A 14,040-nucleotide genomic window follows, 5' to 3' on the forward strand; every position below is an offset into this window, starting at 1 on the left:
TCATTGGAAAAGTGATTTAACTTAAATTCGATTGCCTTGTTGTGACCTTAAACAGACTAAAAACCTACTGTGTCACTAAATCAAAAATAACTCTTCACAGGGTAGAGAATAGTTGTAGTGTACAAGGATGGCACAACTACTTATGATGTTTAATATTTTCCTCACAAGGGCTGCACAGTGGCACAGTTGGTAGCACTGTTGCCTTGCAGCAAGAAGGTCCTGGGTTCGATTCCTGGCCCGGGATCTTTCTGCACGGAGTTTGCATTTTCTCCCTGTGCATGCATGGGTTCTCTCTGGGTACTCCGGCTTCTTCCTACAGTCCAAAACCATGACAGGTAAATTCTCCCTTGGTGTAGTGTGTATGTTGTATATGTGTATGGTTGTTTGTCATGTCTGTCTCTGTGCTAATAAAACACCATACACGGCAGTCTGTTGCCCTGCGACAGACTGGCGACCTGTCCAGGGTGACCCCAACTCTCTCCCGGAACGTTAGCTGGAGATAAGCACCAGCACCCCTCCCAAGCCTGCTATGGACAAGGGTATACAGAAAATGGAAGGATGGATTTTCTTAAACAGAACCAGGCGGTTTGGACAACATATGTTGGGAGAATCTGATTGACCCTGATATCTGGATTATAAAAAAATAAATACAAAATCCCAACAAAATTGAAATATCCCTTACATCACAAAAGTTATATTAAGAACACTGAACCTAATGACCTAATGATACTGATTCTATCTGTAATTTGTGATCCATGTTTCTCCATATGGTGTAGATTTATTGAAAAACATAAAAGTGATATTTTAAGAAATAGATGCAATTATATTTTGGTCTGAGAATAAGTGCTGAAGTAAGTGATGATTTGGTGCATGCTCAATTTTTGCATTGTTTATTTATAATGATGCATTTCTTTTTCAGCAGCCCAAGTCTTTTAAAGCAATGAAAAATACCAATATTATGCAACACACATGACAAAGTCAGTGGTAAAGCTTAGCTATGATGAATATGGAATGACTTTCTTATTGATTTACTGTAGTTATCACCTGCACCCTGTATGTAATAACCACCTGTGGGAAAAATGCATGAATCCCTTCAAACAAATTGATTTGTGGAAATTAAACAATTTAAACAGTGACTTAAAATGCCTAGATAATGGACTATTCTGATATGATTTAGTTTTTAAGGTTGATCATGTATGTATTGCCACTTTTCTAGTAATTTATACCTTCTTGTTCTCTGAGGCATACATATGAAATGACACATTTCTTTTATTCACTCTGAAACTGGGGGTAAAAGAACATTTTTACAATAAATCTAATGCAATGGTTGTAATTTTGGTAAAGAAAAAATGTTGGAGAAATAACCTATCATGTAACATTTTTATTTCCTTATCTTTCATAGAACTGATTATAACATAAAGTTTTTAAATGCTTTAAATTACAATTTCTTTCTGGTGCAGAGATGAGAGTTTAAAACGTTCCTTTAATCCCACTTTTTAAAAGGTGGATCTGGGCTTCCAGAGAAGTGTTGCTGCATTATTTATAACCTTGGCTTTCCTTTTGACCACTGACAGCGGAGAGAATGGACAGTGTGAGAGTGTAATGATTCTGCATTGGCAGGAAACACAGCAATGCACAGCTGATCGATAGGTGATGGTTTCTCTATCCAGCTTTATTGATCCACCAGTATTTGCCTGCAAGCCAGACCCAGAAGTCAGAAAAGAAAAAAAAAAAAAACAAAGCAAAAAACAGTGGCTCATTAGTTAAAAAGAAGTCCGGACTCTGTCACTGCAGATGGAAACCGTCCTCCTTTTCTTTGACACATGGCTGAAGAATGAAACTTACAGTTCAGATCATTTGCAGGGGATTATTTTTTCAAAAGACCTCACCCTCTTTCAGACCAGAGACACAATGCCATTTGTAATGTTAGTAAAAATTACAGCTTCACAGATTTAATAGGTCATTCATTAACTTCCCAGACTGATAAAAAGTCAATCTTTTGCAACATTTGGCTCCAGAGGTTTGGACAAGTATTTGGCCCTGTTTTATCTACTGTTGAATAATCTGTAAAGTGATAGGAAAACAGAATAAATGACCTGGTGTAATCGAAATGCTATTAAGAATTAACGGATGCATGTGAGACTAGACATAACTATGTTTCCACAAGGTCAGAAGGTTCAATGACATTTTTTTTTGTGTTGTCCTTTTTTGTTTATTCTCTTTGTCTTATTTGTTTTATGTAGAAACATTAAGGAGATTATTGTTGCTTGTTTTTATTGACCTGTCATTTTCAGGTTCATCTTACAGAGAAATCAAAACACAATTTTCTCCAAATATCTTTTCAGACATTCAGATTGGATTCTTCCTACAGGTTAAAGCACACTTCTTATATGATGTAAGGTTGTTTGAAACTCCTGTTACCTCAACTATTGTGTTTAAAAAGTGAATTCAGCTAAAGAACATGGGAATAAAAGAGAAAGAGTGCACAGCCAGACACACTTAAATGTGAGTTGTTATAAAATAAAAGTGTCTACCTTGTCCAAGGTCTTCGCTTTAATATCTGCTCTTTCTTGTCGAGCCAATTCTTCTGGTTTTGATTAGAGACCTTGGAGCCAAAACACGCAAACACAAGTACACATAGACACACACTCACAAATCATCTTTTTATTCTTGATGTGTAACATGTTCATGTCTCAGCAGGAACGTGAAAAATTGTTTCCAGTCTTCTTACTGCTGCACGAGTTGGTCTGGATATTATATAACTTCTTCAATTGAACTCCTTTTCTTTTTACAAAACACTTGATGTTTTGTTGCCATGGTGATGAGAGCCCAGACAAAACTTTCCATGCACACTGATTTGCAACCACGCAGAGGTTGTTTGTAGCGGCACTATTCCCTCACTGCAAGTGTTATTTCTAAATAACTGAATTTGATTTATTTGCCATCATCACTCAGCTGTGAGTGAATTTGTCTTGACAGGGATCAAATTAATCATCACCAAATCCTTGGGAAACAAATTCAATGACTTTAATCTACACTATACTTAAGTATCTATATGTCAATGTATTTACAATAATGGAAAAAAATACCAGCTTTACTCTGTTACCTAATTCAACTGTTTGGGGGGACTGCATCAAGATTCTGTGGTACAAAATGCCCTTTAGATGTCGCAGTATCATTAGTGAGGATGAATTGGGAAGAGTCAGAGTTTAGGTCTGCGTGGCTAATAGCAAAAGACCTAGAAGACCTAACTGAGCACAGAAAGGTCACCTCACTGTTGGGTCGCAATGCTGAGACAAGACAGAGACAAAACTGGAGTGCAAACACAGTTTATCATGAAGAGAGATGGAGGGGGAATCATTATTTAAAAACAGGCTCAGAAAAAGGCGGTTCTGTTTGTCACTTTCATGATAATACACAGACACAGTGGTGAAAAGTGAAAAGTTATTACAGTGTCAAGTCTATTTTTGCATTGTCTGCTCCTGATAAGCAATGGTTCTTAAATGTGATGAAAATGCAGTGATAACGACCTTCATCAATCGCTGCAGTGTTTTTTTCTCTTACAAGTTGGTCATGTATTGGTTCATGCTTTTCATTATCCCACATTTATTCTACATCTATAACTCCATTTAATATTTGCGACAACTTTGTGTTGTATATCTTTTATTCTGATCCTATTCCACTATTTGCACAGATAAGTTCAAAGTTGTGAAATTATTATAAAGTACTGGCATTCACTGAATGTTTTTGTTACATTACAGCAACAAACATCATTATATTTTAGTGGTATTTTATGTGGTGTGTCAACACAAAGCAGTCCAACCTTGTGAATTGGAAGGAACCTGAATGTATGGACGTACATTATAACCCCATGAGTCAGTACTTTGTAGAACCAGCTGTTTTCTGCTTTTACAGAAGCAACTACATCTCAACTGGCTTTGTGCATCTGGGAAAAATATTTTCCAGATGCATAGCTCATGATCAATCAAATTGATTGGAGCGCATTTGTAAACAGCAACAGTCAAGTCTTTAATTTGATTTAGATCTTGACTTTAGACATTAAAAAATGAATGTGCTTTTACTGACACATCTCCATTGAAGTTGTAGCTCTATGTTTGAGCTAGTTGTCCTGCTGGAAGATAAACTTTTATCCCAGTTTCAAGTATTTTGCAGCCTCTTACAGATTCTCTTTGAGCATTACCCTTGATTTAGGGCAAAAGTAAAAAAAAAAAAACTAAACTAATGACTGTGGCTTTCCCTAGCATATCGTAGCATATCTTCTTTTCACTCTTCTGTAAAGGCCACTTATGAATTACTGTTTGTCAATGGATTTTCCCACTTGAGTTGTGCTCTTATACTTCTCAAGAAGTACCACGGGTGTGCTGGATGCATCTTAGATTACTTCTCTCCTTATTCAGTGGGATTAAATTACAGACAGGTGGTGTCTAGTATACCAGTTGAGCAAATTCTGAAGATGATAGGTTTCGTTTACTAGAAGCTGAATACCTAATCGAAGCACAGTTTTTCATATTTTTATTTATGAACAATTTTGAAAATCATGAATCAAGTTCCTTGCACTTCATGAATTTGTCCTAATTTTGTTCGTCTTCCATATAAAATCTAGATAAAATACACTGACATTTGTTGTAGAAATTTGACAAAAAAAGGCCCCAGGCGTGTTAGCATTCTATGCAATTCTATGCATTGATCTTTTAATTTTTCAGGTCAAGATGACACTTGCTTTTATACACTGGAATAAAATTGTTTTGGATTATTTAGCGCCGCAATGTTTTGTTATGATAGAAGCCAAAGATTTTACATGCCATGTATTCATATTAACAGTCCACAGACAGGCAAATTTATTAGTATGTTCATCATGTACTGGATATGGTTAAATTAGGAGAGAAGAGAGGCAGAGATTATTAAATGTGTCACAATCAAATCGCAATACAGGCACAATCTGCATTCTTGAGTACATGAAACTATTGAGAAACTCTCTTGATGATGGTGGTCTCTGTAAATCATATATTTTCATTGAAGCGTTCATTTTCAATCTATGCTTCTTTGGAGCAGAACACATGACTGTTGAGTGTTTTATCTATTTTGTTTTCTTTGTGAGTTGAAATGATGTGACTTATTTTCTTGTTTGCCTTTGCTTTGGAAATGTAGCGGGTGTCACGTTTAGACCAACACAGGCATGCGCGAAGCCCACAGTTCCACTTAGAGGAGCGCGAATTGATTTACAGGCGGGTGTGGGTTTGTTTTCAGCACCATGGAGAGCAACACCCCCTCAACAACAAGCGAAACAAAAGAAATGCTGGGAGGGTATTATACATGCTGAAAGACAAACACTTTGGCTTTGTGGAAACTTTGTTTTCATTTGAATCACAAGAAAATCTGATCACATTTCCTTGGTTTTCTAACACAAACACGACATCAGTTTGTCAAAACAGACTTTAGATTTTATTGTAACACATGACAATACATTCGTGTTGCTATGTTTCTTTGTCATGAAACAGCAGGCGTTTGAGTTTTTGACAGAAAACAATCAAACAAAACAAAAAGAAAAAAAAAAACTCAGCTTGTTTTAACCTGTCATTCCCACGCAAAGTGACAAAGACACCATGTGGGCTATTTAAAAACGAACTTTTATGAACCCAGTGTGAATAAGACAGAAGGGTTACTGCTCAGCCTTAAGTGTCAAGTTAATTTCCGATTGGGCGGGTGGTGGACGTATGTCAGACATATGCGCGCCGTGGGCGGGTGTTGGTGTGTTGGAAAAGAGGGGGAAAGCAGAAGGGAGTGCTGCGCTTCACCCTGTGAATTCGCAGAGACTGTTGATGGTTAGGAGGCATGTAAGTGGCGTCCGCTTCAGCTCTCCAAAGCTGTGAGCTTTGGCTGGGAGTGACGCGGCGCACTCTGCCTTTCCAAACAGAAAAAAAAACCCCACCTGTATGGACGAGCATACTCCCAGCGCTGTCCAGTCGCCTTCTTCAGCCGAACACAACGGCAGGATCGCGGTTGAGAAGGGGGGTTATGGAGAGGTGCAGAGGGACGTCATGACGGTGGAAAACATGCTGGAGGAGTCGGCCGTGCTCTCGGCGCCTCACCTGGCTGTGGATCGATATGAGCGCAGCCGCCAGGGATGTTGCGAGAGGGTGGTCATCAACATCTCGGGTTTACGCTTCGAGACGCAACTCAAAACTTTCAACCAGTTTCCAAACACGCTGCTCGGGGACCCGAGGAAAAGGATGCGCTACTTTGACCCACTCAGGAATGAGTACTTCTTTGATAGAAACAGACCCAGCTTTGATGCTATCTTGTATTACTACCAGTCAGGCGGGCGCATTCGAAGACCTGTTAACGTCCCCATTGATATTTTCTCAGAGGAGATTCGGTTTTACCAGCTTGGGGAGGAGGCCATGGAGAAATTCCGTGAGGATGAAGGGTTTATTAAGGAGGAGGAGCGCGTACTGCCCAAAAATGATTTCCAAAAGCAGGTTTGGCTTTTGTTTGAGTATCCTGAAAGCTCTGGACCTGCAAGGGGAATAGCCATCGTTTCAGTGCTTGTGATCCTAATTTCAATCGTTATTTTTTGCATGGAAACTCTGCCTGAATTTCGGGATGAAAAAGACATATCCACAGTGGCACCCACAGTGAATGGCACTGCTCCAAATGTGCCAAACCCCTTCACAGACCCATTCTTTGTCATAGAAACACTGTGTATTATATGGTTCTCTTTTGAGTTACTGGTCAGGTTTTTCGCCTGCCCCAGCAAAACCACTTTCTCCAAAAACATCATGAATATCATTGACATTGTCGCCATAATTCCTTACTTTATCACTCTGGGGACAGAGATGGCCGAGAGCCAAACAAACGGCGGTCAGCAGGCGATGTCCCTCGCAATCCTGAGGGTGATCAGACTGGTAAGAGTCTTTCGCATTTTTAAGCTCTCGCGACACTCTAAGGGACTCCAGATTTTGGGACAGACGCTCAAGGCCAGCATGAGGGAGCTGGGCTTGCTCATCTTTTTTCTCTTCATCGGAGTCATCCTCTTCTCCAGCGCTGTTTACTTTGCGGAAGCAGACGACCCCACGTCGAGCTTCACCAGCATTCCAGACGCGTTCTGGTGGGCAGTTGTCACAATGACCACAGTCGGATACGGGGACATGCATCCGGTCACTATTGGTGGCAAAATAGTGGGGTCGCTTTGCGCAATAGCGGGCGTGTTGACTATTGCCTTACCCGTGCCAGTGATTGTATCGAATTTCAACTACTTTTACCACAGGGAGACGGACGGAGAGGAGCACCAGCAGTACCTTAACAAGGGCAGCTGCGAGCACCTCCCCTCCGACGAGCAGAGAAAGTCGTGCAGCTCCTCTTCCCTCAGCAAATCGGAGTACATGGTTATTGTAGAAGGCTTCAACAGTGCGTTCAAGCAGCCCAACTTTACAACAGAGACCAATCAGAACTGCGTGAACATAAAAAAGATCTTCACAGACGTGTAAAAGGGCCCCGTAATGGATCATTTATGAAGCATAAAGAAATGTTAGATCTAATCTTGTAAAGTCGATGTATAGCCAGTCGTGATGTGTCAGTCCATATCTGTGGCTGAACGCTCTAGATGTCCGTTTTAACAAACCTTAATGGGCCTAAGAGATCTAACTGACTGTACAATCTCTTTATAAGCCGCTGGCAAAGTAACAAGTGTATTGTTAAAACAGATATATTTTAGTGTACAACGCCACACGATGCCTACATATCTTGGTGTTATAATTGCAGTGTTGTCCGTGTTGGGAAACACGTGTAGCATTTACTCCTGCCAGCCCATAAATCAAACAGCGTGTTGTGCTTCGTGGAAAGACCAGTTCCTTTGTCCAGAAATGTTAATATATTATGGTAATATATGTAGCCGAATGTCTGTTTAGGTTATATCTAATATCAGAAGCTGTCCACGTGTTGGACTCTGCCGTCTTGTTTAGAGGTGGAGAGGGAAAATGCTTATCATGAATTAAAAGCTGTATTTTCATTCAGAAATACTTATATAACCTATATTGAATAAAAACAGAAATTAAGAGATCGTGGTTCTGCCTGTTAATAGCACTTTAAATCGCGCGTAAAAGAAGATTGGGTTAAAATAAATAAATAAGCACAGACTAATGTTGTGTTTGTGGTCATGTGCTCAGTGATGACATGCAGCGTGGATGAAAGGAGGCAGAACGTTCAGCAAGTTCCACCTTGTGATGCAGTCTCCATGACGACGGTGGTTTCCTGGGCAACCCCCGTCTAATGTTTTTATGGTATTATGTGAGTTTCCCCAAATAATTTCCCATTTTTGCCATAGTAGGTGTAAAGCTGGGATCTATTTTAAGTGCATTCTTGAGTCCTTTTCCTTGTTTATCTATTTTTGTATTTTAAATTCTTTTGGGAAATTCATCATCAATAAACTTACATTATTTTGTTTTTACTTCATTGCACCATTGAGGAAAAAAATATGTGGATAGCGATATGTGCAATTACATGCTTATATGATTGGTTTAGGGACATTTAAAAAAATTAAAAAAAAATAAAAAAAACTGGCCAGATAATGGCAGACCAGTCCATTGTCTGTGGTCACGCTTTTCCAAATACAATTGCTCTAGTCTCATGAAAGAAGAATCATAAATATATTTCCATAAGTAAAGAAAAGCATAATTTAAACAAGTGGGAAATTGTGACCAGAATGTAAATAGTGTAGGAAGTGGACCAGCAATTTAATTTTGTAACTCAAAAGTTAATTAACTTCCTGTCATGCTTAGAGATAAGCTTTACTTTAGAAGTTTAGGAAACAGTTTATAATATTTACTCCAATATTAGTTGCATTGCATTGATCTCACAACAGTAATGATGATGATGATGATGATGGTTAATATTATTACCACACTACTACTTAACCCAATAATGTGCAAACTTCATTAACTTTTTTGGCCAAATTTCTCTTTTTTTCTTGTTTGCAATAAGTATAGGATGTAAAATCTCTGCTTGGGAAATTAGATATGAATTTGTTCAAAATGGTTCCCTGTTAAACAAAAGGATATTTTAAGAAGATTAAAGGTCTGTCTGTTATTAATCCATTTATTGCTCATATTTAGGATAAATAATTCTGTGGCATGTATGGGAATAGGAAAAGAGGATCAACCCTCTTTTTCTTCATTTCTGCTCCTCAGATCTCTGAGTTGGCATGCCAACTTGATTTGACGTCACCCACCTTTTCATCTACATCAGAAGACATACAGGCACAGGCTTTAAAACTGAGAGCTGAACACAAACAAACAGTACAACTTAAAGCCGTCTGAAAAGTAACGATTTCTCTATATGTTCTGTCATGAGTCATAATGGCTTGTGGTGTGCATGGAAACTTTATATTTCATAGATGCTTGAGCTACAGTTGAATGTTCTGTTGCAGATTTATCTTTTGTTTCAGTACTTAAAGGGGGAACAAATATTTTGTCTTTACTAAAATGAGAGAACTAGTGTATTTTTTTTATTTCAGATATACTGTATGTGCCTTACTGAAATAAATCAGGTGTATTATCAGGTGTAAGGCGTCTAAAAACCTAATCTGTTGGTAAGGACAGATCCTCTTAATTTTTTATTTATTTTTTTACTGGAGTAAGTCTTGTTTGTAACACCATAGGATTAATCATACTTAATTTTAAGCTCTGTGCATTTACAGTTCTGAATAATAGCTCACTTCTGCCCTCTGGTGGATCAAAGAAAGTATTACTATTAGGAGGGAGAAAACACCATTCGGAGATGGCAATACAGGTTAGCTTTTCTTATAGATACCATTTTGAATTTATGAAAGTTGGGAAGTGTGACTAATAGATAAATTAATTTTTAATTGAGATAATAATACTGTGTTTTCCTTACTGGAAAGCAGCTGCACCTGTCTTAACTGGACTTTACAAGAAAATCAACAAATTGCAACCAAATCTCTAATAATAAGATCATATTAAAGTATTACTAATTTATCCAGTTCATGATGTAATTTACATACAGTTGAGACAAGAGGGATATCTATCAATTAAATGTTTACAGTACATGCACACAACTAAGAGCAAAAAGAAAACAAAAAATGTTAGGTCAGCAGTTTACATGGTGATTTTCTTTTCTCATGCTATATGCAGGAACAATTCATGTGTCAATAACTGAAGTAGACCTGGAAAGCACCGAAAATCTTCCTTGAGGGTTTTAGTTTGACCCATTATTTTTCTTTCCCTTGAGAAAAAGGGAGTTACAGTGTGTGAGCCAGAGTGCATGGTAAAAACTCATTCTTACACTTTGCATTACTTTGAGAAAGCACAGAAGTGCTAATGAAGGTGACTTTGCATAATCCAGGGTTGAAAAATTAAGTTTGAAAATTCATGTCACCTCCATAATGATAAAGAGGTACTTGGGCAAATAAGCAACAAACTATAAATATCTGGCTTGTTTTAATGATGGTTTGAATTCTCTACTCGACTAAAACATGGTAAATAGAGCACTGTGAGAGAGTAGTTAGTTTTACAATATTTTAAACATGTACTATCATTGCACATGATGATGACCATATTAAGCAGTTTTTACACTTCACTGATTTGATAGTATATATTTTTCCTTTTTTTCTATTGTTTTTGTTTGTTTTTTGCAGAGCTGAAAGGATCTCCCTACTCCAAACCACATTACATTTGTCCCACAGCTGCAGATGCTCTACATCAGAACTGCTGAATTGCTGAATTGCTCTTTCTGTCTACCTTTCTGGAGTTCAACTCCTTCTTCAATGTATTTTTAACAGCAAAAATGGAAAAGGGTCAGCTAACTCATTAGTCATCTTCTGCATTGCTCAACAGTAGTGCTGGCGAGGGACAGGAAGTTTGACCATCTTACTCTGTTGGGGTTTGTGGAGAAGCAAAAATTTCATTAGCAGTAAACTTGTTACGCTTAATATGCCGGGATATAATGGGCCTATCATTTTAGATTAATGCTGTTTTGCTCTCAGTTGTTATGGTAGCTGTTATTTTATTTTGTGCAATGATGCTCATCATGTTCATTAGGTAAGTACAGCAAGCTAAACTGAGACAATGTTAATTGTATAAGAGAAATATTAAATATTTTGTGATTTATTTATATATAAATAATATATAATCTGTATATATATATAGTCCATAAGAGAGAGAGAGAGAGACAGAGAGAGAGAGAGAGAAAAAGAGAGAAAGAACTCTGTAAAGCAATAAGAGACCATTGCACTGGACCCCATTGAAAACCTTATGGCTATACCACCAAATATTGACTTCTGAACTCATCCTGAGTTAAAACATTAGTATTGTTGTTTCTCAATTAATATGAACTTGTTTTCTTTGCATTATTTGAGGTCTGAAAGTACTGCATCTTTTCCGTTATTTTGACCATTTCTAATTTTCTGCAAATAAATATAAAATATTTGCTTGGAATTTCAGAAACATGCTGTCAGTAGTTCATAGAATGAAAGAACAATGTTCTTTTTACTCAGTCATATACCTATAAAGAGCAAAATCAGAGAAACTGATCTTTTTAAGCGTTCTCTTAATTTTTTCCAGAGCTGTATATGTTCTTTCAAGAACATAGTCAAATTCAAGTTTATTCAAATATTTCAAATTCTGGTTGAAAGTTAGGTTTTTCAACAATAAGACTGAAAATCTGAACATTTCAATAAATCCAGAAATATTCGTGTTCACACACACACAAGCACACAAAAGGAACATATTGTTTTAACATGAGCACTGATTGGTTTTAATATACATCTTGCCTTAGTTATGTAATGAGACTAACTTGTCACTACAGATGTTCAAATAAAAGGGTAATTCCACCAGTTAAATGCAGTATAAAGAAAGTCAAATTAAACGCTTTATGGCCACTTGTGTTTTTGATACAAAGCTTACAGTTTTAGAATGTGGGAACATATGCAACTGTGTCTGCATGCTTTTGTATGTGCCTGAGCCTACATGCTCTAGTGCAACACAGCTGTAAGACAGCCACTTCTTCCTATGCCTCATTGCACACTACTGTGGGTTCCTGTGAAACAAAGAGCAATGTATAAGGAAGTATAGACACATAGACTGGCATGGTGCAGAAAAACGCATTGGTAAAGAAAAGCACACAAACTCTACAGTTTGTCCTTTTTGTTGTTGCTGATGCTGCAGGCAGATGTGAGGATGGACATTTAGGTTTTTTTTCAGTCAGGGTTCATTGGAAAGAAGTAGTGAAGACCCCAGGCTTCCCCTCACAACTCACTCCCCTTGTGTGCTTCACTTCACGCTAACATTGACCACGAAAAGATTCCTGCATCGCAGCAGTATGCCGTCTCTGATGACACCCAAAAAGTCAGAATGGGGTGTGTCTGCGACGAGAGGTGCCTCCTGTCATTGCTGAACTTTACTGAGGGATGATAATTATAAATCACTAAAGGGAAAATGAATGACTGCGGCTGTGTCTGTTGCAGTTAAATAGAGCACTGGTCACTTTCCCTTCTTCTCCCGATGATATTTCAAGTAGTACAGTTTTTGCCCTAAAACTGTACCTCTGTGTTGCCGAAAATAAAATATATTGCCTTTATTTCTCTGGGTGCCATGCATCCATCTGCTCTTTGCAGGGCATGTAATGGCACTCAGGGGGATTTCATAAAGTTCACTCTTCTGTATTATGCCTCTTTGTTGAGGTCTTTCAGTCAGACACAGGAGTGACTCTCTGTAAGGAAGCAGGTCTGAGAATGCATAAGTTTCTCCTCTCCCTTATGGGTCCAGCTCAAAATACCTTTCATGCACCCAGCTGTTACGTGTGTTTACAAATGTGCTCCAGGTGTAACAATCCATATCTTACAGTTTATTTGAAGACAATCTATGTTTAGCTGTGCAGACATAGTAATGTAGACTGCTGTGCCATCAGGCTGCACCTGAAATATCTCAGTGGCAACAGAAATGCAGCATGGAGTGGCCGTGATGTCACTGCCCAGCTTCCTCTCATACCTGTTCCAAACTGTTGTCTCCACTACAACTGAGTGAGGATGAGCAACAGAGTTGTTCATTGAAGCAACAAGGCTGACTTAGAACAGCGTAATTTGATGAGTTATTGGTATGAAATAAGGGGAAAAGTCAGATGGGTGTTAGGGTTTCAGTTGTCAGGTAGTATGATTCTGAGAAACGTGCTGTCCATGCTTTACCCCCAGGTGTCCCGTGAGTCAGAGCGGTCTGACTCATGGGATATCCAGTCTGATATCCAGTCAGCTTTAGGCTGATATTAGACTGTTTCATTTAGCTGAGGCACATTTTCTGGTTCCTTTAGTCACTGACAAACATAAACTGGAGGATTGTTTTATGACACAGTAAATCCCAAAAGTCAGATCAACTGTGTCTTTTATTTTGTTTTTGCTTCAAGTTATGACACTTATTTAATATTTGACAAAGACAACTGAAGTAAATAATCAAATAATCATTTCATTCAGAGTAAATGAAGTTAAACTAACACTTTTTGTGCTTTGTCACAGCATTCTTTTCTGATTCATTTGGTGAAACATTTATGTGTGAGAAGAATACATCTTTAAAAGGTCATAGTACTTTTACAACGCATTTATGAGAAGGTATTGTATGTAGTAAAGCAAGAAATGTAAAGAACATAGTGCTTGGTTTGGCTAAAATATTAAAGGGTGGGGAGTATAATTCATTAAACACAAAGTATTTTCTTACAGATTCCTGCTCTCCTGCTCTGTTTCTAAAACGATCAGAGTCCCAATTTGATTGTTCCTCTTAGGTGTCTTATTCCTAATACGACCTTTGGTGTAATGTAGCAGATTGTTTCTATATCAGGCTCTTACCTTGACTTGAATTTCCCTCACTTCTATAGATCCATGATACAATGCAGCATAAGAATCTCTCTGCAACAATGACATTGACTCACAGACTGACTCACAGTCCTTCCCCTCAGCGTCAGCATAGCTTTCTGAACTGAACGGAGCCAGAATATATATTTCTGTATATGTCTTCATGG

At 38.1% G+C, this 14,040-nt stretch overlaps 1 protein-coding gene across 1 annotated transcript; it reads left to right on the forward strand.

The window, feature by feature from the left end:
* The first annotated feature begins 5,365 nt into the window (after positions 1 to 5,365).
* Positions 5,366 to 11,206, forward strand: LOC116709706 (potassium voltage-gated channel subfamily A member 3-like). The gene has a single exon (XM_032548339.1). The coding sequence runs from the start codon at positions 5,955 to 5,957 to the stop codon at positions 7,506 to 7,508; it is 1,554 nt and encodes a 517-aa protein (XP_032404230.1). The 5' UTR covers positions 5,366 to 5,954; the 3' UTR covers positions 7,509 to 11,206.
* The last annotated feature ends 2,834 nt before the right edge of the window (positions 11,207 to 14,040 follow it).

The sequence above is a fragment of the Xiphophorus hellerii genome, chromosome 20, assembly GCF_003331165.1.
Source record: "Xiphophorus hellerii strain 12219 chromosome 20, Xiphophorus_hellerii-4.1, whole genome shotgun sequence".
NCBI classification, from domain to species: Eukaryota; Metazoa; Chordata; class Actinopteri; order Cyprinodontiformes; family Poeciliidae; genus Xiphophorus; species Xiphophorus hellerii.

Excerpts from the sequence above, each read along its gene's own strand:
- LOC116709706 (XM_032548339.1), top strand. The coding sequence starts at position 5,955 with ATGGACGAGCATACTCCCAGCGCTGTCCAGTCGCCTTCTTCAGCCGAA.